General features: G+C 43.6%; 3 protein-coding genes across 3 annotated transcripts; 2 read left to right on the forward strand and 1 right to left on the reverse strand.

Annotated features, from left to right (window-relative positions):
- Positions 1-5,308: 5,308 nt before the first annotated feature.
- Positions 5,309-10,261, forward strand: LOC127767146 (probable serine/threonine-protein kinase PBL21). Its single transcript, XM_052292386.1, has 5 exons — positions 5,309-6,159; positions 6,247-6,416; positions 6,525-6,714; positions 8,841-9,232; positions 9,573-10,261. The coding sequence occupies exons 1-5, from the start codon at positions 6,072-6,074 to the stop codon at positions 9,876-9,878; spliced, it is 1,146 nt and encodes a 381-aa protein (XP_052148346.1). The 5' UTR covers positions 5,309-6,071; the 3' UTR covers positions 9,879-10,261.
- A 2,463-nt stretch (positions 10,262-12,724) lies between these two features.
- On the forward strand, positions 12,725-15,633 carry LOC127766560 (probable serine/threonine-protein kinase PIX13). The gene is made up of 5 exons (XM_052291638.1): positions 12,725-13,233; positions 13,666-13,801; positions 14,215-14,354; positions 14,449-14,572; positions 14,728-15,633. The coding sequence occupies exons 1-5, from the start codon at positions 12,868-12,870 to the stop codon at positions 15,129-15,131; spliced, it is 1,170 nt and encodes a 389-aa protein (XP_052147598.1). The 5' UTR covers positions 12,725-12,867; the 3' UTR covers positions 15,132-15,633.
- Positions 15,634-15,793: 160 nt separating this feature from the next.
- LOC127766559 (protein NLP1) lies at positions 15,794-20,893 on the reverse strand. Its single transcript, XM_052291637.1, has 6 exons — positions 20,654-20,893; positions 19,393-20,343; positions 19,123-19,170; positions 18,013-19,042; positions 16,125-17,620; positions 15,794-16,030 (listed from the first exon to the last, which is right to left on the reverse strand). Exons 2-5 carry the CDS (start codon positions 20,245-20,247, stop codon positions 16,725-16,727), a joined length of 2,829 nt encoding a protein of 942 aa, XP_052147597.1. The 5' UTR covers positions 20,248-20,343; positions 20,654-20,893; the 3' UTR covers positions 15,794-16,030; positions 16,125-16,724.
- Positions 20,894-25,265: the final 4,372 nt, after the last annotated feature.

Genomic DNA, 25,265 nt, shown 5'->3' on the forward strand with positions numbered 1-25,265 from the left:
CATCCACGACCATATCTCACGCACAGTGATAGTGGTTTCCCACTCGACATCTTGGTTTTGTTGGAATCAATCTAGCAATTTTTGTCTATCATTCATCTGCTTGATTGCTATCCAGTAGGGATTGATTGGGACGAAAAGATTGGCTTGTGATCTACGCAAAAAACTCTGATAGACTGATCATGCCGAATCGTCAGCGGATTTGAGTGGTTTGCAAGGAATGGAAGCATATCTATATGTACTATCATGTTAAGACACAGCTTGGCTGCTTATGATCAGGCGTCCTAGGAACCTAAGTACAACATCAGCAACACGGAATACTAATGCTACCTTACGACCTGATGCAACTGCAAGTGGCCATTGCAAACGCTATAATTTCGCCGTGAATTCATCGAGCGTGCGCGCATGTGAGGCGAGGCATGCGACTTCACATGCATGGAGATGGAGACTAAAGCTACAATCGGTTCACATCCACTTGCCAATTGCTAATTATGCCTAACCTGTCATTCTGTCAAGTTTTAATCCCACATTTCGTCAGCCATTTGGTCCACAATTCTGCAATGGATGCGAGAGTTCAGCGTATGAGTTCTCCGGTTTATGATCTCGCATCTGTCTTATCCCAGTAATTCATATTATGTGTGTGCTTTGAATGACAGTTTCAGTGCAACTAATTGCACTATAAAGTATAAACAATATACTCTGTTTTTTATAATAATGAATAAGAATCCGATATCTATATTTATAAGTGAATATGAAAATAAAATTTACTTATAAATTTTTTTGAAAAAAAATGTATGGAGTACAATCAAGTAATCAACTACCACTTGTCGTCGCACTTACAACATAATGTTAAGAATTTATTGGTCACTCTCCATCCCTTTGGCTAGCTATAGTTCAGTTGTGACAATACTAGTCGGAGTATTAGGCACCAAAACTAACCAGGCACTTGACGCCACTGATTAATTAATTACTCCTAACTGACTGATAAATCAATCTCTTTATTGACGACTGCTCCTGCAGAACAGCACTCCAGCTCTACTAACTAGCTAGCTAGATCCGCGTCACCTGGTGCTAATGATAATAGGAGTACTAGTAATCAGTAATCACGAGCAGTGTGTAGCACTGTTCTGCATTATTGTCCGTATTCTATTCAGCCATTTGTGCGTGTTACACGATGACGAGCTACTAGCGCCATAGCTTAATTAGCCTTTCAGCGCCGGTCATGGGAGAGCCAAATACTCGTTGCTTTCTCGGCACAAATGGACAAATCACAAATGGACAAATAGTGTGATGCATTGCCTGCTTGATTAATTGGAAGGCCTGTATCGCTTAATTCTCTTTGCCATGTTAATTCGAGTTATCAATTTTTTTTAAAAAAACTGTTTAGATGGTTTTTTAAAGAAACAAGGGGACTTCCTCTGGAATGACCAAAACAGCTTCCCAGCCACCATTTGTGCATGAACACTCCCCTTGATTTGTCCATCCACTCTCAACATTCAACAACCACGATCACACGACATGTGTGACCGTACCTCCTCGCAGAGAAGATCATCAAAGAGAGATGAATTGTACAGCCAAAATGGCTAAATGGGCCCTTGATGAGTTCATGAACATGTTGAGAAGTTCATGGTCCAATTTAACAGGTAATAATACGGCAGTTTGTCTGCCCCGTTCCTGACTGTTGGATCATGCATATTTCCGGTTTCATAATTCAGACTGGCCGGGCCAGGGCTTTCATGCACCTTGTGTACGTATTTTGGACTACTGAACAGCACAAATTCGCACCTACCTCTCAAAACAAATCAACTTTAGACGAATCTAGACAAGTATTTTATACTCAGAATTTTTTTAGTGGAGAGAGTATACATTTCATCTCATCTTATCACATCATTAGAATCGATTACATAAGATTTCAGTTTGCTGAAAACCAAGCGAAAATCCATAAAAATAGATAACTTTCGATCAACTCCATAAGAAAACCAACTCCGCTCATTTTTCATAAAAATGATCCCCGGTTTTCGCTGTGTTTCGATCGGTATTGCAAACCCTTCGCTAGGACCATGACAAAACCAAAATTACATTAGGTTATTAGGGCCATTATTGGACATTGTTCGCACTGTTGCAAAGTTGGCAACTTTCCCTGAAGTCGCAGGCATGCACCGTCCATCATGTCATGCTGCATGCCCGGGCCAATGCATTGCATGACGCAGCTGCAATCCATTCCGATTCCTGTTTCGTCTGCAAAAGTTTGGACTTGCTCGATGGCGATGATGATACCCTACTCCTTGCTCTCTACGACCCAAATGATGAGTCCATGTTGCAGTTGCATAATCCCTCCGTTAAAAAAAAAAAATAAACCCTGGTTTCCATGCCCAATGTTTGACCGTCTGTCTTATTTAAAAAAATTATAAAAAAAATTAAAAAAACAAGTCACGCATAAAGTATTAATCATGTTTTATCATCTAACACCAATAAAAATACGAATTATAAAAAAATTTCATATAAGACAGACAGTCAAAGTTGGACACGCAAACCCAGGGTTTGCCTTTTTTTAGACGGAGAGAGTACATGATTATATATCCTGGTATACATTTATCCATCCAGAGATCATAGGTGATCACACTGACTTGTTAATTACTGTCAGATTAACTCCTAATTAGTTTACCGGAGGCACAGGTAATTCAAGGGCTCAGCTTTAATTTGCAGTACTCCTTTTTTTTTTTGACTAAAATTTTTTTTATTACTTGAACAGGATCTGTTCAATTTGCAGCACTCCTCATCTGCAGTTAGCTAGTTCAGACCAAGAGTTGGTCCCTTGATACAATTTTACATGTGAGATCACATTCACATGTGACCCTCTCCTCCACCAAATGCAATTCGTGGCTGAAAACCAGAAACCTTCAGAATTTTTTTTAAGCCTGAAACCTCCTCAACTAATTTTCTCTGAAGAAAAGAAGAGGTTTCTGAATTCTGAAACATGTTCCACTCCACACAATAGTCTCTGGTAGCTGTGTAGGGGACATGTCTGATGTCTCACCTCCATATTTTTCAGGTAGATATTGTATTATAGTCTCTATTATATGCCAATAATTGTTTTCAGATATTTTTAATATTGAGGAAAAATCAGGTCTGCTCCATATGATTTCTTTGTGGTACTTGTTCGATTTAGATCAGAGCATTACTAGTTAATTAATGCCACGTACCAAGTCCCATGTATGCGGGCTGTGGACCCCAAGCAAATATGATTGTAGATTCAACAGAGTTTGGTAGCAATTTTGTTTTGCGTCCATCAAGAGCTGCACTGAAAATAGCTTAGGAAAGCATTTCAGGGAACACTTCTCCCTGACATGGCCCAGCTTGGCAGGCCACATTTGACCTTAAGGCAATGGCTGATATGGAACTTGAACAAGAGGATAGAACAAGATGGCACCGACAGATTCTTTACCCACTGTCAAAAGTGAAAAGGTTAGCTATGGCCTCTTGTCATTTTTTTAAAAGGAAAAAAATATTTTTTCAGTATTTAATTGTATATCTAGATGCTCTTGTCTTGACTATGCATAGAAGTTGTGTCCAGCTCTTGTTGCATGTACATACTTCACCAGGAAGTTTGTTCTGTTTGGAAGATGCATTTGTCTCTCTTGGAGAGGACATAACAGCTTCACAATTTACTATGCAATCGTAGTATGCATCAACCCTGAACAGTAGTGCAGTACTATAATATGCAAAAGTTCATGTTGTTTATTATAATATGCCATATTGCATTGCACAAGCCACAAAAGAGGGGATAATACCAAGGATCAAGCAGGTTTTATCAACACCATTCTAATCCCACACTCCCTTGTAGTACTTGTGATCACCACCCCCAATTCAGAAATCACAGGCTCGTTTAATGTAGATTATTGGATATAGATTATTGCCACGGATCCATCAGTTGCATTATCTTCCCCTCAAGGCTCAAGCTGATGCATAGAAAACTAAACACAAGCACGTTGTTTCATAGTGTTTCTGAAACCCAAGGCACACACACATGCATGCACCAGCATCTTCCATGATTACTGACACGCTAACCAAGCACTGTTCCCCCATCTGAAGCCCTGCACTTCTTCATACCACATTTTTACCTCCACACCGACGCATTTGGAGAAGGGATATGAGCTGAGTAGGGCAAGTTCTCAGCTAACCAATGCAAATGCATTTAAGATTCAGCGTAACTTCGCCTGCCTGAATCCTGGTGTTCATTGATGCTTCATTCAGAGAGAGGCTGAATTTTATTTACGATCTCCACTGTTCGCATTGCACAATTTGCACTGTGAAACTATAGTGCAGCGACGTATAGTAGTGCATGCTACTTGAACGCCCTTGTCTCCTGCCTCTGAATGGAATTCAATCCTGGTGGTTGTACCATGTATGACTCTCTAATAAACCCCTTTGGTACAGACTGGGATCAATGGCCTGGTCGCCGTGAAGCTGTTCAACCTTCTCGCTTACTCACATGGGTTCAGGTCCTGGTCTCCTGGGACAAAATCTAATGAGCATTTCTTTGAGATGAGATCATCTTCATTGTGAGGGATGAAGTCGTGTCAGTATGAGACTATTCAATATGATTTAGATTTCGACGCTAACGAATACTATACGCACGTAGATACACTTATAATAGAATTATAATAAGATTAGTTATTTATAATAGATATCCGCCTCTTTAAACATATGTAAAGTGTTAGGGATGTATTGGCCATGGTGTGATGAGTGGTGTATACCCTTTATCTAAAAAGAATAAAATTTCCCCCGCAAAAAAAATTAAAATTTTGACTATGACTCTAAACAAATATTTATCCGAATTCATGGCTGATTCGATTTTTTATAAGGCGGATGAAGTAAGAGCAAGTTTAATAGTATAGCCCACTACTAGCTATAATTCATATATAACCAATCTAATAGCCAATTCATATAATAGTTGCTTACTATACTATTAATATATGGTCCCACCTATCATACATATACTGCGTCTTAAAATCCATGCTGCAACTGGCTACAGATTTGTAGCTCGCTGCTCTTATCTCTCACTTTTTATCTCATTAAAATATGTTTATAAATGGCTAATAGTCTGCTATTGTATCGGCTCTAACGGAGAAAAAGAAATATGCAAGCTATGTGACAGTGACACGTGGGATCCTCAAGGTCGTCCGTGGGACCCACGTGTCAACCTCGTGACGAGCGTCTCTGCTGCACTGACCTGGCTGGCCACACTCCACAGAGAGGAGTGAGAGTGACAAATACTCAGTACTATCTTGTACACCGGCGATTGCCGCGGTGGAGATCACGCTGGCGATGAAAGCAACGATTTTTACACAAACACATCACACACTACATCAGCAGAGCCAAGAACCCTCACACACACAGCCACACTCCATCCCCAAGCTCGCGGGAAAAGCCAAAGCAGCAGCCAAAGAAATCCACCTTTTCTAGACAAAAATTTTAGACGAGCCGCGAGACTGATGGCCGGCTTCCAAATCCGGCAGCCGGGCGCTTTCCCTCTCGATTCCCCGCTGCAGATGAGATGAGATGAGAGGAGAGGAAATCTCCAGGAAAATTTGGCAGGATAAATGGGTAGTAATTGATTGATTGGGGTGGTTAATGCCTTCCAAGATTGCTCCTCTGCTGCTGTGCTGCTTGGGTTGTGCGATTCGGCATGGGGACCAAACCAAAGGGGCGGGGGGGGGGGGGGGGGGGGGGGGGGGCATGACGACGACGACGCCCCCGTTGCTATAATTCCTTGCCCCGTTTCGCCAAATCCCTCGGGCTGTTGCCTCCTAACCCCGCAATCCCTCCTCGCCGGTTGGTGATCAATCCGGCTCCTGATTTGGAGTTTCTCTTGGGGACCCAGGGTGGCCGTTCCATGCCCGGTTTGCTCGTGCATTAATACTAGCCGCTTCTTGGATAGGAGGACAACTAGTAGTAGTTCTTCTCTCCTCTCGCTCGCTGTTCCTTGCCCCATTCTCTTGGCTTCTTCTTCTTCTTCTTCTTCTTGTTGTTGTTGTGGTTGTGTGTTATGATAAGAGTTCTTCGCCGTTGAGATGGGTTGCTTTGGGTGCTTCTCGCCGGAGGTGGACGACGACCTCAAGCCATCCAAGCCCAATTACCACTCTTCTGACGAATCATCAGGTTCTTGATTTTTTTTCCTCTCGTGTTTCAGACTTTCAGTTAGTTCCGGTTTTTTTTTGCTGGGATTGTGACTGTTTATCTTTGCAGGCGCCGACGCGAGGAGAAAGGTCGCGCCGTTGGCGACGGATGGGGGGAACGGCTACGCGCACAGCTTCACCTTCAAGGATCTGTCAGTGGCGACCGGCTACTTCAACGAGGCGAATTTCATCGGAGAAGGTGGCTTTGGGAAGGTGTACAAAGGCAAGATCAATGGGCAGGTGAGTTCAACGACTCCTTCATATTCTACTTCTTGAGATCTTTCGTGCTCCAAGATTTGGTTTTCACTTTATGTTTTTTTTTTAATGTTCTTCGTATGTGGTGTGTAGATGGTGGCAGTGAAGCAGCTCACCCGGGACGGCGTGCAGGGGAGGAACGAGTTCTTGGTGGAGGTGCTGATGCTGACCGTGCTCAACCATCCGCATCTCGTCAGTTTGGTCGGCTTCTGCGCGCAGGGTGACGAGAGGCTGCTGGTGTATGAGTACATGCCATTCGGCAGCTTGGAGAGCCATCTCTTCGGTAAGTTTTCCTCAAACTTTGCTGTGCATGATAGCCGCCTAGTTCATGTTGGGATTTGGTGTTTTGAAGAGGAGTTTGTCTGCTCTTGGCAGTTTACATGTTACTGTTGAAATGACTTTCCCTATCTTTTTGGCAGATTACGCGCCAGTGTTAAAATGCCTCATTTTTTGTACTTATTGTAGTTCTCTGCTTGTGATAATTTTTTTTTGCCTAACTTTATACTCGACTAGCTCTCCTTCATTCCACTCCAGTGATATGCTTTCTCAAAATTTTAGCCTAGAAGCAATATCCTGATATCTTTCCTCACTAATTGCTTGTTAAGTACTAATGCTGTGTTTATATGAGGAAAAGATAAAAGAAGAAATGGCATGGAACATTTATTTAGCTCAATATGAAATTATATGAAAGGAGAGAGAAACCCTGAACAAGCAAATCGTTGATATCTTCTCCTTTTCCTGGTTGAATAATTGGGTGCTTTTTCCTTCAGTTCCTGAAAAACTTTCTTGACATGTTTCTTTAGCTTTGCTGCTGTGTTTGTAAATGCTTTTACTGCAGCTCCCATGCTGCACTGAGTTTTACTCACTTATCAATATCGTCATTCTTATTAACTAAGCGACCATCATAAAAATGTATGTCTGTTCCACAATGCAAGGAAACATTTTAGGACTGTACAATGAAAGTAATCGATATCCATGGCGGGATCATAATAAATCCTCGTATGGTAGTACTAACTACTAACCAATAATCTTGTAGCATTGACGTTCTTTTTTAGTGTTACATTGTAGTATTAGCTCGTTGTTATTGTTTCATTTTTAATATAAGAGGTTATTGGTGCAAACAGTTATGTTCTACTATTGCTACAAAGCCTCACTGAAAATAAAAAAAACAAACCAATCATTTATGTGCTGAAAATTTTCACTGTGAAATAGGAGTAGATGACAATGATGATAAAGCTGAGATTATTGATGCACTTATAAAAACACAGAGATATAAACTTCAACTGAGCAACTCAGCTATCTGTGTTACTAGATTTCAGGATGATATCTATCTCAATTGACTATTGGTGCATCCACCTTATTAGTTCTATTATAATTGAGATTCTGCATTTAAAGATGTAAAATATTAGAATAAACAACAATAAAGGAACTATTCAATAAATATGCCGCAGTCAGTCTACACTTTCTTCCTAGTAAAATTTCTAGCCATATGTCTTTGCCTTTGCCATCTTTCTTGTCCTGTTCACATAAAGACCGAATATGTTTTTGAAGCTTTCAAAAACCATGAATGAGGAACTTTTATTGCTGGTAAGATGACAGGAAACTAGTTATCTTGCTGTGGGTTATCAACGTAGGTTTGTAGGCCAGTAAGCCAGTTACTCCCAACGACTGGGATGTATTTATTGTCTATTAAATGAGAACTAGGTTATTGCAAAGTTCGGAAGTTCTATTGTATTTGCAATTTAGATTGTGCAAACGATCCAGTTTTTGCAAGGGTGCAAAACTAAAGAAAATAAATCAGATCTATTATTCAGTCAACACAAAAGTTTTGTGATACTTGTTTATTTAATCTCCAACCAGAGAAGCCACCTTGTGTTGATCAACCATTTTCCTAGATGCCAAATTATTCAGCAAAATAATACCTAAGTCTAGCCAAACTGTCCCCACGGCTAATTATTAAAGCTCGTAGGCCTTCATGGCTTGTCTCATGCCTGAGCAGCACATGCTCTCCTGAATGATACCAGCATTAGCCTGCTAGGTAATGGACATGATGTGAATCTTCTTAACTTCTTTTTGAAGATTCCTCATTTTTGTAAATTTACAATTTGTTGAGATGAAGTGTTATTCCATATGATATCACTGATAATTCCCATCCCATAATGCGACTGTGAAACAATTGAATTTGCCATGCAATTATGTGATAGAATTTTGGAGCTGTGCATTATCAATTGCTTTTATTGATATACTTGATGTATTTTAGGCCACTGCTTAATGCTACATTCTGAAATTCCTTGTCAGCAGCTAGTTCTATATTCAGTAAAAATATCATCATCCACCCTACAATATTTTTTTATTCAGTATTCATCTTGTACATTTCATTGAATTGATAGAAATTTCACCTTTGAATAGATGTGCCTCTTGGCAAGCAGCCACTGGACTGGAATACACGCATGAGGATAGCTGTTGGAGTGGCCGAAGGGCTTTCGTATTTGCACAATGTGGCTGATCCGCCTATAATTTACCGTGACATGAAAGCAGCTAACATTCTGTTGGATGAGGACTACAGACCAAAGCTCTCTGATTTCGGACTAGCAAAAGTTGGACCAGTCGGTGACAGAACTCATGTCTCCACCAGGGTTATGGGAACTTATGGCTACTGTGCTCCTGACTATGTGGTGAGTGGTAAGCTTACCATGAAATCTGACATATACAGTTTTGGTGTTCTCCTGTTGGAACTGATCACCGGCAGAAGGATCTACGATGCTTCAAGGCCTAAACCAGAGCAGAGTTTACTAACATGGGTAAGCAGCTTTACCTTCTCCTAGTTTATGCTTCCAGTGTTCTATCTCTTGTTCTGCTGCTTCTCAAAATTGGCCCGTCATAGTTTTATTATTAGAAATTTAGAACATGAAGTATCATGGTGTATGCTGTCTATGCAAGTCCAATTATTTGACAATCCTTTAATTTCAATGTTTCTGGTTCCTGTTGGGTTGATACTGCTGATATAATCGCCCATATTGCCATGACATATTTTTATATGAATATGAGATGACACATTATATTCCTTGTAAAAAGCTTAAATTCTTTAAAGGATTTTAGCTCATTAATGCTTTCACTTTTTTTTGAAAACAATTTTTGCAGTCAAGACCATTTCTGCATGACAAGAGGAAATTCTACAGGCTCGCTGACCCAGCTCTGCACGGGTGCTATCCAACATCTGCACTAAATCAGTTGGTTGTGATCAGCATCATGTGCCTCCAAGATCAGCCCCACGTCCGCCCAATCATCTCCGATGTCGTAATCGGCCTGAACCATGTCGCAAGCCAGCCATATGTCCCTGAGCGCTCCTCAGTGTCGCTGAGTTCCCCAGCAAGGTGCGGGTCACCACAATATGCCGGCACGCCATCTAGAAGGCGAGGCGGCAGAAGAGTTGCTCAGTATGCATAGCCTAGACTATATCCTTGTCTCAAAAGAACAGCAAGATCTCAGTCTGGTGAGACGGGTAGATAGTTGAAACTGTCAAAAATGCCATATAGTCAAAGCCTTCTTGATTCAAAGAACCGGTCTTTAGCAACCCGATTGACACAGTTTGCTGTGAGATTGGTGATAGTTTGAAGCTGACCATGATGACTGTTGTTCTTTCATGCCTTTCATTGTTTTCAGTTCCTTAATTCTGTTGCCAGTGTACATAGCATCATCGGTTGTGCTCTGCTTGGGCAGCAGCCATCAGACATGCATCAGTCCGGCCTGGAAGCATGGGAACAATGTACTTAATTGGGATTTTGATCAAGTTATTTAATCATGTACAAAGCTCTCATGCCTTTGCTGCATATTACTGCCATCTTGTAGCTGGAGCAAATCTGAAATGTCTCTGTTAAGAGTACTGCTGCAAAATCGTCTCCTCTTCCTAGCTTTGTACTGAGAATTTTGTTGAATGAGAAATTGTGAGCTGTGCATGAGAAGGTTGACGCTGTCGATCTGAAGAAGAGGTCCTGGATGATGATGTCACCAGTTAATCAACAGTGGACTCTGATGAAGCTGAAGATTTGGTCCACGGAGCAGCCACGTCACGTAATGGAAGCACACATCATGCCAGCTATCATGTTGTCTTTTCTTCCTTCACCTCCAAGGATAGCCACGATTTCCTCTCAAAAGAGAAAAAACGGACAGCCATGATTTCATCTTGTACCATAACCCAAAGTCTGATCCCTTTCTTGCTGAAATAGCTTTCACTTTTCACAGTACTTGTCCGATTATGGAGTACTCCCTCCCTCCTTAAATAGACGCCGTTGACTTTTTTAAACATGTGTCGACGGTGGATACCCGTAAACCGGATACAGAGGGTATTGGGGTACGCTGGTACGAGGATCTACGTAGTACGACAGCAAACAAGCAGAAGACATATTATACTGGTTCAGGCCCCTTGATAAGTAATAGCTCTAATCCAGTTGGTATGGGATTATATGATGGAAACCACAGATTACAAAGGGAATAATAAGACTCGATGATACCGACGAGACCGTAGTCGAGTTGGTTCGACTAGATCACCCGGCGACTTGGCTCCTGCAGGCTCCGACTTCGTAGGCTGTGGTGAATATGTAGGTGGTGAGATTCGATGCCTTAGGTCCTCCCAGGGGGTCCCTTTTATATTACGGGTCAGCGGATCTCCAAGTAGGACTCGGAGATATCGGACCCCTCATGATACAATGACGACCCAGTCTTGTCCGAGTAAGACTTCTCTCGTATGTGGATTCTGCTTCTATTATGTGATGAATTTCCTTAACGTGTACAGGAAATATCCGTATACGCACAGGTATACCGTATCGGTATACAACATATATCCAAGGGTAGAGGGTATACCTTATCCGTAATCCTGACAACATGTTTGACCGTTCGTCTTATTTAAAAACTTTTATGAAATATGTAAAACTATTTATATACATAAAAGTATATTTAACAATAAATCAAATAATAGGAAAAGAATTAATAATTACTTAAATTTTTTAATAAGACGAACGGTCAAACATGTTTAAAAAACTCAACGGCGTCAAATATTTATGGACGGAGTGAGTATTTTGTTCTCCGGTTACATTTATTTTGGGATGGATTTTTTTTTTTTTACACATGGTCGTCACTCATTACGACCTTAAATCAGGACAAATCAATGGCTGCCCTAGCTGAGTTGGCCCAATGCAGAAGCAGAAGCAGTCGAGATGCCAAGAAATTTACACACATTTATAATCCTTTTTTCTCGTGTTAATATTCGGAACGGTGACGTCAGCGCGCCTGCACTGCGATGCAGGTGCAGCTTCCGGGAAACGGAAAAGCAGCTGCCGCGATGCGCATGAACCTGGGCTTTGCTTTGTTTAACGTAGGTGGCTAATCCAATCAGATTAGTGAAGAAAAAGAACTAATTGCCACCTAATCATCCACTGCCTGGTGGGCCCACGGCCCACCCGACTGTGGAGCCCACCTGTCAGTAGCGGGGGGTGCCAGTTGTCCAGCTCCGCGAAGTGAACAGCGCAATCTAGCGAGGAGAGAGAGCCACATGACGCACGTAAGCACGCACGCACGTACGCCGGCACGAGCACCTGCGTGGACCGAGTCCACGGACCAGCAGAATACACCTCCTGGAGCTTGTAGGGTGGGTATTCGGTTTGACCGAAATTTTTGATCTCGTTCTTCGGTTTTTCAGTTATTTCGGTATTTTAAAAGTGAAGATCGAATTTCAACGTAAAAATGTTATGATTGACAAATTCGGTCTCGGTCTTTTCCGTCTCGGTCTCAATCCTGACCGAAATTCCGCAACATTTTCATATATGCAAAGAAATAATGGATTTTTTAACACAAAAATCACGTTTGTCGGTCCTAACATTTTATTTTTAACACAAAATAATTTCGTAAGCATGTTTGAGTAAAGACTCTTATTAGATTGCATGTCTAGAAGAAGTAGGGATGTGAAAATTAGAGTTTAATCCTATTGAACTTAGTGGATTGTAGGTTGCAATTAGACTTTTTTTAAAAAATTCGGTCTTTTCGGTATATACGGTTAACTGAGGAGACTACCAAATTGACCTAACAAAATTCGGTCTTTCACTGTCTAGGACCGAATTTCTCGGTCTCAGTCTTTTCGGTCTCGATCTCGGTCTTTTCGGTTCGGTCTTTTTTCCTACCCCTAGGAGCTTGGGCCAGAGAGCGAGTGGCCTTCGTGCACCGGGTCCACGGAGCAGCGCACGCGACGACCAGTTCATCACTTGGCGCCAGCCATCTCAGTGTCTCGCGCTGTCCACGTCCACATTTCCGTGTTTGGTTGGTTGTTCTTTCTACTCCTTGCTCGCCAAGCTCACATCGTTTTTACCTATACAAACACGCGCACGCAGTCACGCACGATCCTATTCAAGAAGAAGACGACGAGGGAATCCATCCATCGATTGACATGGGAAATCGCTTGTGCTGTCATGACGCCGCCGATGACGAGAAGCCGGCGGCAGCGGCGGTGTCGGGCGGCGGCGGAGGAGGGAGGGAGGAGTACAGGCGGTGGCCGATCGCGGCGGAGAGCGGCGGCGGGGAGACGGGGAGGGTGCTGGACACGCCGCGGCTGAGGGTGTTCACGCTGGCGGAGCTCCGGGCGGTGACGCGGGGGTTCAAGCCGGAGATGGTGCTCGGCGAGGGCGGGTTCGGGACGGTGTACAAGGGGTGGGCCGACGAGCGCACGCTCAACCCGGCCAAGAGCTCCGCCGGCGTCGTCGTCGCCGTCAAGAAGCTCAACCCGGAGAGCGTCCAGGGCCTCCACGAATGGCAGGTACACCGCACTGCAACTAGCTAGCTAGCTCGTTGCTCGATTGATCTCGCTGTTCAATTTTCTTGGCTAATTTTGCGTTTCGTTTTGGCCATAATTAGCGAGATAGTTTCAAGAATGGCTCCTGTTCTTAGCTCTGTTTAGATTAACTCAACATTGTTACAGACCGCATATTTATTAAAATCTTTTCTTTCGCTTAAGAAAACATTATCTTTAACAGGACAAATGGCTTTTGTTTTAATTAACCTGTTGCTTTCTCCGCACAAATGGACAAGTCAACTGATGACCTGGTATAATGTGATGCATTGCTTGCTTGATTAGAAGGCTGCATTGCTTACTGTTCCAAGCTCACATGTTAATTCGAGTCTGTGTTCTCTGATTAGCCATGAACTCATCGGCGATTTCCAATTCTCTCTTTGTTTTGTGCAAGTACAGTCAGAAGTCAACTTCCTGGGCAGACTTGTGCATCCAAATCTTGTGAAGTTGCTGGGATATTGCAAAGAGGAGAGGGAGCTGCTGCTGGTTTACGAGTTCATGCCCAAAGGAAGCTTGGAAAACCATCTCTTCAGGAGTAAGGCTACGACCATCTATCTATCTCTGACATTGTACTACTACTCTCATGTCTGAATATCATGCTTCCACAAAATTGGTTCATTTTCAGCTGTTAGTCTCCCACTCCTACCTAACATAATTTGACGATTTCTAATACGAGTAACATTTAGTACCTGAAACTATCTTTATGTTTGTCCGAATGTGAACAGACAAACTTGCCCTTCGAAATTCCGGCTTGACTTCTGCAAAGTCAGTGCCGTACTTCACCGTATTGATCTGAACTTTGACAAACGAGGCCATCCTGCATTGGTTGATCTTAATTCTTAAGTACGGACTAGTCATACAGTAATTCATCAACATATCACGTAAATAATTTTGGGCAATAGTATCAAGCATGTCTGATTTGCTGGTCTGTGATCGATCTTTGTGCAGGAGGAGCATTTGACCCTTTGTCATGGAGCCTACGGCTCAAGATCGCAATCGGAGCAGCTCGCGGCCTCGCCTTCCTGCACTCGTCTGAGCGGCAGATCATATACAGGGATTTCAAGGCATCCAACATCCTCCTCGACGTGGTAAATTCTCTTCTCAACTCATCCTGAGAAATTCGCAGATCGATCGTGATCATCTTCTAAATTCCAACATTTTGACACGCATTTTTTTGATCAGGATTACACGCCGAAGCTGTCGGATTTCGGGCTCGCCAAGAACGGCCCGGTCGCCGGCAGATCGCACGTCACGACGAGGATCATCGGCACGTACGGCTACGCCGCGCCGGAGTACGTCGCCACCGGTAAGCATGCACAGCACCAAACTTTTTCTTAACTATGCAAATTCCATTCAAATTTAGCCAAAATCCCCGAAATTTCGGTTGTATATATCGGTGCAAAGGACTAACTGCAGGCTGCGTCGTCGTCTTCCTCGCGATCGTTTTCACTTTTTTTTCAGGCCATCTGTACGTGAAGAGTGACGTGTACTGCTTCGGCGTGGTGCTGCTTGAGCTGCTCACGGGGCTGCGGGCTCACGACCTGAACCGGCCGAGCCACCAGCAGAATCTGGTGGAGTGGGCGCGGCCGTACATCGCCGGCGGCAAGAAGCTGGCGGGGCTGATGGACCCGCGGCTCGCCGGGGACTACCCTGCCAAGGCGGCGGCGCGGGCCGCCAAGCTCGCCGACAAGTGCCTCTGCGGGGACCCCAAGAGCCGGCCGTCCATGGACGACGTCGTCGTCGCGCTCCAGGAGATCGAGTCCGTCGGCACCGCGCGGCCGCCGGCGGCGAAGCTGCCGCCGCGGGCGCCGCCGCCCGCCGCGCACCGGTCGCCGCACCGTAATCCTTATTCCAAGCCGCGATGAACATTGGGATTATCTGCATACTAACATGGATTTGAAATTGAATTGTATTGATTCTTTTTTGCTTTCTACGGCGCGTGTCATCTTTAAACAATCTCAGTTCGCAAATGATTACAATCGTCTGAAGCATGAGATTAGCCGTAGTGATGAACCAAACTGAGTCACTGTCCAGGAGAGCTACAAGATGACCCAGAGCTGTGCTTTCACGAGAAGCACATATACAGGATGTGATTTCTGAGATAAATGCAGTGTAAACTTAAGGACAAACACACAACGGATTTAGCTCTGAAACCATAACATGCCAGAATTTGTGTTTAGAGAATAGATGAAAAAACCAAAAAAACCACGGAAGATCACTATTAAGAGTTGATTACAAAAGCATAACAATTAGACGTCACTCCTGTGCGACTAGGAGATTAATTCAAATATATTTGCATACTGAAATTTGGGACACATATTTAACAACTATAAAAGGGAGAAAAAGAGAGCTTCCGATCTGTTCCAATGTCACAAAGGGTGTGTTTAGTTCACGTCAAAATTGAAAGTTTGATTGGAATTAAAACGATGTGACGGAAGAATTGAAAGTTTGTGTGTGTAGAAAATTTTTAATGTGATGAAAAAGTTAGAAGTTTGAAGAAAAAGATGGGAACTAAACCAGACCAAAGTAGCACAATTCTTACATTTCTACCGCACTGTACATGATATACAAAAAAAAAAAAAATCTTCACCCGTAAAAGAGCAGGTTTACACGAGCAACATCGAAACTACTCCAACATATAAATAACATTGTACTAACAATAATGCTAACACTGATCTAAAAACAACAGAATTCATCTCGACTTTGATGATGATCTTGTTTCATTTCCAGCACTGCAACTACTTTCTTGTGAACCCTTTCGCTTCTGCAATATGTGGGTGCAAGATAAGCTTACCATGCAACTAACGAGATGAACAAAGAAAGGAAAAATATACACTAATATTTTCATCAATACTTACACTGGTTGGAAGACATTTCAGAATTGCAAAAATGCTCCCATGAAGGCTGAACAGACACGCTGTAACGGGTAACCTGAGGCAGGCTTTGAAATGCTGAAACCTTGAAGTGAACACTTAAGAACTATTGAGTCAGATGAAACCCCAAAAGAGCTACAAACTTTTGAACTGTAACTGACTGCTAAATCTATCCCAAAGCTTCATTTCGACAAATGCCAATTATTTTCATCCTCTGACCTACTCACCTACAATTATGTACACTAGTTTAGTCTGCCTACACAAAGTTCCTATGGTTATGAAACTGAACAAAAGGCATACAGCTCCATCTTCTATTCCCGTGGACTCCACTGCATGAACTTCAGCATGCAAATCAATACCAAGCACCGACAGGGAACATCAACAATTACTTCATTTCCAATTCAAGAACACAGCACGGTTCAACTGCAACATCAACAGGCAGCTGTCCATTAATTTGCACCTCAGCCCAAGTATCCAAATCTGAAGCCTGCGTACGCCATCTTGACTTACAACCGAAGGCAGCGTCAGGCATTCTTTACCTGAAGGAGCAATGAGATGATTGTTTTCAGTGCTGCAATACCACTGTCAAGACAGACCAGTTTGACCGAAGGAAGCATTGAGCAACGGTTGAATGCTAGGATTAACCAATATTCTAACTGTTTGATTACTTGATGACTTGTATACATCAATACACTCCAGCAGGTCTGCATCACAGGTTAAAAGAACCCACTCAGATTCATCGTCCAAATACTTGAGGTCCACGTGAGTATCCTGAGAAATGCCGAACCGCTTTACGATCTCTTCTTTTAGCCTTTGAAAGCCCCAACTAGGCTGAAGACGGAATATACATCTTTCCTCGCCATAGATGGCTTTTATTTTGAGAGAATCAGACCTAGCCTTTTGCATGTTTGACAAATTTTCTATCGGTTTGTGTTCACTTAAAAGTACTTGACTCTGAGACCTAAATAGCATGGTAGGTCTTTCTTCAACAAACATTTGCAGCTCTGCCTCTGCATGGCTAGCAGATTTGATTAGTGTGGAGCATTGATTCTCATCCATAGATATTTCCTCTTTGACTGCAAGCTGAGGAGCACTACCATGCTGTTGCTGAGTCTTTGGAACACTGGAACAACCAAGGCTAGAATTTGAGCTCTGGCTGCAGGATGGGGAGATGGAATTAGAGCCAGAAGTATGTGAAGTGAATCTGCCCTCACACGGACGATCAGGAACTGAAGGTTCCAGCTGAAAGTTTTGCTCAGATGCTGGAAAATGGACATCTCCTTGTAACTCTCTTTCTGACCATGTGGTCTTGGTAAAATTTTCATAGAGTGAACTGAGCTGAACTGTTCCTTCAGGACCATGTACTGAATCAATGACCATTTGCAATTTCTTCAGGGAGTGCCCAACTTTCTTGATCTTTCGTGATGGCCAACGATTAATTCCATGCTGCCTGCATATTCTCTTCAGTGTAGTCGGGCACACTGGAACAAACGGTAGAAACATAAGATCAATAGTCAGCCACAGATATTGCAGTTTATATCTATGCAAATAGTGAATGAAGCATTAGTCCTATATACTTTCAGTTGGATCTATTGCAAAAACCAAGACATTTGAATTATCAATTTTATCTCAATTAATTACATTGTAAGTTCCCCGCCTGATTGTACACCTGTCATTTATTTTATTTTTTTATCCTGGAACTTATCTGAAAGGGTTACATGCACTGTAAACAGATTATTACTATGAGCAAACTTATCCCACTTCTTTTAAGCCATGCTTCAAGGAGACAAATGTACAGGAAAAGCTGCAAAAAAATAATTTTAAAAAAGGTAAGGAAGGAAGCCATTTCAGTGATCATTTGTCATTAAAATACCTCCTAAATTCTTTGCAGCTTCTTTCAGGCTACCAGCAAAATGCTTCCGAAGATCTTGCAGGCTAACTGTTTTCTCCGTCTTAGTGCGCCGTTTTTCTACTGCTTTGTCCGAGTTTGAATTGCTTGGATCACTGGAACAAGTGTTTTCTTTGACATCATAATCTTCATGGCACTTAAACCCTGAAAACATGCTACCGTCAGGTGCCATAACTGGAGAAGTATGCCAGCCAGCTGTAACACTAAATCCTTCATCATCTTGTTTGCTGAATCCGAATGGCAAGTCAACATCTATTTCTCCCTTTCCTCCCTTATTCTGAGCATCCACTAAGCTCGCTATCCATGATGATACCTCCTCAGATGCTTCCAATGATGTTGTCCTTCCAGGAACATTAATACCACTACAGAGCTCATCCAAGTTTTCATGCACAGACTTGGCATAAAATTCTGGCCTGGTTGGTTGACTAATTTCAAGTGGTCCATCATTTACCAGCTCTTTTGGCTTCACAACTCTTAATGTATAGCATACTTGTTGTATGGTATTAGATAAAGAATTGAGCATGGCCCTCTGCTCTTCAGTATTTATGCACTTCATTGGCAAGAAAAACTCCAAGACAAAGTCCAGGCTTCCAGTCTTGACACTTCGCAGCCGGATGGCAACTGCTGCCCTCAAGCCGAAAAGTTTGGCGTGATGCGAGAGAGGGTACTGGGTCTTGCTGTAGGTGGTAATGTCTGGGGAGAAACATGGCTCATTCGTCCCAAATGCCCTGCCGACAACACCCTCACCTCTGAACAGATGATGCTCGGAGCAAGCCTGGTGAAAGCCTAATACGGAACGATCACGGACATAACATGCCTCATCAACAGTGGACACACAATGTTTGTAGCTTTCATCAGAGTGGCGGCTTCCCCTCTTGGCCTGGCAGATGCACGGTATCCATGTCTGGGCTAGTGGCAGATTGTGGGTATCACAAACAGCTCTGAGAACATCCATGATCTCAGGTATAATTGCTCGGTAAGAAGCATCAACAACCTGGCATCAAGCGGGCAGCATCTGTTACTGAGAACAACATTTCAGCAAAGTACTCTGAACTTCAATATCTTTCATCTCACCTTGGAACGAGGATCACTTGAAACATCAGAGCTCCTGAGATCAACTTCCTGCAATTTTCCACGAAATAGTTTTATTAAGACAAGGATGACACCAAGGTAGGAGAAGTGAAAAGATTGATTACTTTGGGGATTGGTGTGCCCAGCAGTTATCACATCTTTTCCTAATGACATTTCATCGAATACGTTAAGAGCATAACATGGTGGCCTGAAAAGCATGGGCATTTTTTTCGGCTTTGGAGAATCAAATGGAGCAGTGTTGCGCAAATCTACCTTGAGAGCATTGCAGATGTTCTCGATCTCCGCACTGTAGTTGACCTTCTGCGTGGTCATGACGAGCTCCACGACGCCGAGGCAGGCTCGGCTCCGCGGCTCGAAGACGGGCAGCGCGACGCTGCCGCGGATGTCGAAGTATTGCGCGTGCTGGACGCGCGGGTACTCCTCGGTGGAGAAGTAGCGGACGTCCGGCGTCCACTCGGGGACGCGGCCGACGAAGACCCGGCCGGGGAGCCCCAGGTCGGCGCGCGCGCTCTCGTCGGCGGAGAACTGGTACTTCATCGACACCGTCCGGTAGCTGGCGAGGCGCTGGTTCCGGCGGTCCAGCCAGAACGGCTGCCCGCAAGTCGTCAGCACCTGCCGGTCGCCGATCCGCGTCGGCACCCAGACCTGGACGAGCAGCTCCCCGTCGCCCCGCTGCGCCTGCGACTGCGACTGCGACGCGATGCGCTCCAGCGCGCGGCGCAGCCGCTCCTTCACCGTCGGCTCCACGGCCACCTCCTGCGGCGCCGTCTGGAACGTCCAGCCGCGGTGCGCGGGGCTCACCTCGAGGCCGCCGCCGCCACGGCTGGGCATCTCCGCCTCGTCCCTGTCGTCCTCGCCGGCCGCCGGCGCGGGGGTAGTCAAGGTAGTGACGCTGCTGCCGATGTCGAACAGCGGGGAGAAGGGGCTCGCCGCCCCCGGATGCCAGAACTCCGACAAATCGAGCCCCGGCGTCGCCAGCAAGAACTCCTCCATGAGATCCAGGTCACCGCCGGCGATATTCCCCGTCCCGCCCATCCCGCATCCCATCAATCCATCCTCCTCCTCGTCGCTCCTCGGCGGCGGCGGCGGCGACGGCTTCTGCTCCATGACCGGACAAGCACCACCACCAACCTCACAGCCCTCGCATACCCCAAATCCGCCGAAACGCAGCCGCGCGGAGGCGAACAAACACGAGCCACGAACCTGGGATTAATTGAAAAACCAGAGAGGAAACCTTTTTTATGCCAAATCCTCTACGAATCCAAGGAATCGAGCATGGCTGCCACAGCGGAATCCACTACCACACACACACGCACACAAACGCCGCAAGACGCGAGCCTTGAGGAAGCCGACGAGACATCCCCATCATGGAAAGGAAAGGCACATCGCCATCACGCCACAATGACACAAACCCAAACCCCCCGCGATTTACTAGCTATAGCTAAGCTAGCCCAACACGCGAAAAACCACCCGGTTTACTGCAAATCGAATCGCGGTTGAGTAGTTGACCCACCTGCTTGCTATCTCAGAAGCAGAAGAAGCAGAGCATGTCGATCGAAACACAGCAACAGTGGGGAAGGGGAGGGGGGCCTCCAATGGAACAGTCAATTTGGCCACTCGGATTGGATTCTCGCAGCGAGAAAGGTGGAGATGAGATGAGAGGAGAGGAGAGGCGGTGGTGGAATCGTATTTGAGTAGGCCTCGCGCTCCTGTATTTTTGTTTGTGCAGAGCCGCACGACGGCGACGGAATCTGCTGCAGCCTCTCGGCGCGGGGTGGGGCCCACGAGAACTCGTTGTTTATTTGGCGGGAGGGAGGGGGAAATGGCGGGAATGGGCTTGGTGGGGGCCTGAGGTCAACCGGATTTGGGTGGGCCGGGAGGGGCAGGACGGGTAATTTTGGGTGGGGGAGAGGATATGCATGGGGACATGGCATGTCGTGCTCACGGGGAAGACGACGACGGCGACGTTCCGTGCGCTGTGCGGCTGTGACTTTCGCCTCACGCCCTCACCTGATCACCTATTCACCTGTACCCTCTCTCTCTCTCTGTGATCAAAATAAATCAATTTTCATATATAAATAAATCTCAAAATGAGCACTCTCTCCGTTTCATAATATAGTAAGCTAGGACCGAATATAGTATTTTATAATATAACGAATCTGAATAGAAGGGTGTCCAAATTTATTATACTATCGAACGTCTCATCTAGAGCTAGATTACTATATTATGGGACTGATGGAGTATTTTTTTATGTGCGTAAGATTGTAATAGTTTTTTAGCAATTCATTCTTGGCCAGATGGTACAATGTTTTTTGGAAATTGGTTTTCAATGCTTCGAGATTGAAATTTGTAGAAAAGTTTAGTAACAATCTTGAAGTGGAGAAATTGGTTTCAATCAACAAGATATAATACTTCAAGATTACTGGTTAATGTTTCAATCAGCAATATATATTGTACTTCTATTATTTTTCAGAAATTTGATGCCTGGGACGAATACTATGGGATTTAGGTTTGAAACCGGTAATCTTGGAAGTGGACAAATTGCATTTGGTTTAGTACAATCTTGAAACTATTCTGTCGATCGTATAGCACAATGTTTCACAGGAAAGTTTTGTTATTCCCTGATATTTTGATCTGACTATTTGCAATTGCAGTGGACTTCAGTGATTGCCCACGGATCCAGCGTATAAATTAGTACCAACTGCATGACATCAACCGGCCAATTTTTTTTTTTAAAAAAAAGTCTGTATAAATTACACGTACGCACATCCCTGTTCGTACATGTGTAGTACACTGATTGTTACGCGAGCTATTTTCCCTTCGTTAGCTGTCCTGAATCTCGAGACATGTTGGCGTTTCAACTCTCACTTGCTATCTACTTCCAACTATTATTAAAGGAGGAATCAAAAGTTTAATCCAAGCAAGCAAGAGAGCTGGTGTTGCTGACAGACTTAAGATCGATGTATGTGGCGTTGATTAAAATCTCCAATCAAAGATCCTCCCATGCTTTGATATTGACACCCCAAAGTTCAGCTCCATAGGGAGAAAAGATTCCGAATCAACCAGCTTGCTGGCCATGCTTAATTAATTTGATTAGTCTAGTAGTAGACTAGTGGTACCACATAAAATTTCACTGCCGAATTTAGCCCTGCTACAGGCATGAACTTGGCGGTAGGTGAAGCGACTTCCAAAACATGAGGGGGTTGGTGAGCCGAATTGGCCAGTAAGTCCCATCTCATGTGAAGAAGAAAAAAAAAAGGAGGGCCATGCAGGCTGCATCTGATGCTAATCACTGTTTGAAATGAACACATCATAATTAAGCAAAGTGACTTTGGGTAGGTAAAGTGTCATCCACTAATAGCAATGGTAAGCTGTAAAAAATTCCCTGATTGCAGCAGATCCACCTTGAAAATTAATGGGAGCAGATTAATTAAGCACCAGTTTTAACTTTTATATGCAAACTTGTGCAGACCACAAGGTCATTAGGGTTTTCACATGGTGGTCCATGATCCAAAGGGAACTTGTTAATGGGAACTTGGAATCCATTATTTGTGGTGTGTGGGGGTCTTCATGTGGGGGCAAGACTTTTTCCAAACAAAGATTAGGTTAAATTAAAGGAGCTGATGATGCAAGCAACTGAGAAGTTGATTAATTAGTGTCTGATTGAGCTTAACAGTACTGGTCAGTAATGCGATAGGCATGCGTTCTTGTTAATCCTTTGACGGTAAGCTATTGGTTCCTATTTGTTGTGAGCCCGCGGTACATGTGGATCGGCCTACTGGTATCTATCTTAAGCTAGGTTTGATTGATTAATACTTAATGGAGAAAGAACTGAAGATAGTTGCCCTAGTGGTATTGGACTGTCTTGTCAGTTTATTGCTGGATCCGCTCTGCATGTGTGGATATGATTATACTTGCTGCCAACGAATCTCTTGCAAAATTAACTGATGAATCATGCATATCTATATCTAATACTCGTTGCTAAGCATAATCGTTGCTAAGCAGTAGCTCGCGATAGTGACATTAGTGGTTTTCAAGTCTTGGAGAGTTGGAGTACTCTTGGTGCATATAGCTCTTGTACGTATTCTCAGGAGTAAAAAAGAGGAAGAAAGGTTAACACTAACTACGTTTGGTTGATGTGTGAACATATTCTTAATTTTCTTGTCTTACGATAGTACTAGTACAATTAATTTCTAGGATTCCAGTAGCAGAATTAGTTGTGATAATTAACACAACCGTGGGCGGCACGCAGGTTGCAAAAAGCGAAGGAATATTAAAATCACACTTGCGTCACTACATCGCTAACTGACAACTTGCTACACTGCTTAAATAATTCTGACTTGAACAAATTAAGCTGTAGCACGTAGCCAGTTTCTTGCTAGCAAGCACATAGATGGATCATATCTCTCCAACTCGATTTTTCTGAACTTCTCTAGACACAGAGACCGTGACATGTCCAGACATATCAAAAGTCCAATGGATCATATTCATATGAGAATTCAGAACAAAGATTCAATAAAGCTAAAGCTAGCTGTTTGTGCAAGAAATTTCTCGTCGCCTTGCATGATTAAAGTGACACATTTGCGCGTTGAAATTAATACCGATTAACTAACTAACGTCGTATCAAATATAGTTCCCTGCAGCCAGTAGCCAATGGTATTAGGTTCTCCCCTTTCTTTCTTTCTTTTTTTTTTAAAAAAAATATTCCAATTCCACAGCTGGTGGATCATGCATGGATCGTATATATTCTTAGTCTGAACAATCAATCCGTTTGGTACACCTGAAGCTAGGACCGTCTCATCCACAGCTTCGTGAGCACTAAGAAGTAATTGCATCTAAACAAATCTCTGCATTAATCGGATCACTAAATTCAGACATCATACAGATCGCAGATTCTGAATTTTAATTATATCATCAATGGACCTGATGATCGGGTTGCATGCAGTAGCAGAAATTAACCAAGATTCGAATCGCGGCACCAAAGGAACGAGGCGATCGATTGATAAGTTATCCCAACTTGGCGCTAACGCCTGGCGCACTTAATTTGTCCTGCAAACTCGCAGATCATACGATCCTGCCATTAATTCTCCGCTAAACCTAACACTCTTCGAGTTTGTTTAGCGTCTACTTGTAGATTCTCTCTGCATGCAGCACGCGTGGAATCCCGAATCCACATTCCACAGCCAAATCATGTACGGCCGGTCGTGTAGAGGTAAGTTCTTGTGTTCTTTCCAACTAGCTTAATAATCTACAATGACCTGAGTAGCACTTTAAAATTCTGAGTTCAAATCTCTATAGGAGCGAATTTTAGATTGGGTTATTTCAAGGGCTAAGTTTCCTATTTGATAGACTAAGTTCCTAAATTAAAATTGTTGCATATATCTGGTTGGTATAGAGGCGGGATAAAAATACCTTTCTCTAAAAAAAACTTAATAATCGAAAATATCTGAAAAACTAAGTTGGATTAAAGCAGAACAATATAGTTAATTGGATGATTGATTTATTGATGCATGCATGTACTTGGCATGTGTTTGGTTTGGGAATGAAATATGATAGGTCAGACTCATCATTGTTTTTAGGATGGGATCATCCCCACTATCCGTTTAGCATGAGGTAGGAGATAGTCCTAGTTTTTATGGGATGGCCTATATGTCAGTGGGAAAAAAAAGTAGGATGAATTGGTCCACCAGTTTTTGAGTGACCAATTTTATCTGGATCTTAAAAGAATATTTTTTTAGAGATTATCTTATCCCACCTATTCTCAAACCAGATGACTTGAAAAATAGGTTCGACCTAACCCAACCCACTTCATCCCTTGAACCAAAAACACAATTACGTGGACGGCTGGACGTGAGTGTCGATAGAGTAGGCTTCCTCTTAGCTCGACACTTCGACATGCAGACGCAGATAAGGATCGTGCTCGGTTGACGGCTTCGTTGGCGTCATGGCCATAACTAAAAGCAGAAGAGTGATGAAGAAATCGAAACAGCTCTACGAAGTACGAATGGGCGGTCGGTAATGCACTGTTAGTGCTACGTACACGTACGGCTTTTAAAAGGAAGCTAATGCTTTCTAGTGGAGTGCAAGAGAAGCGTACGTCGTAGAAATGCAACGTTGCACTTGTA

Source organism: Oryza glaberrima, chromosome 3, assembly GCF_000147395.1.
Source record: "Oryza glaberrima chromosome 3, OglaRS2, whole genome shotgun sequence".
Taxonomy (NCBI): domain Eukaryota; kingdom Viridiplantae; phylum Streptophyta; class Magnoliopsida; order Poales; family Poaceae; genus Oryza; species Oryza glaberrima.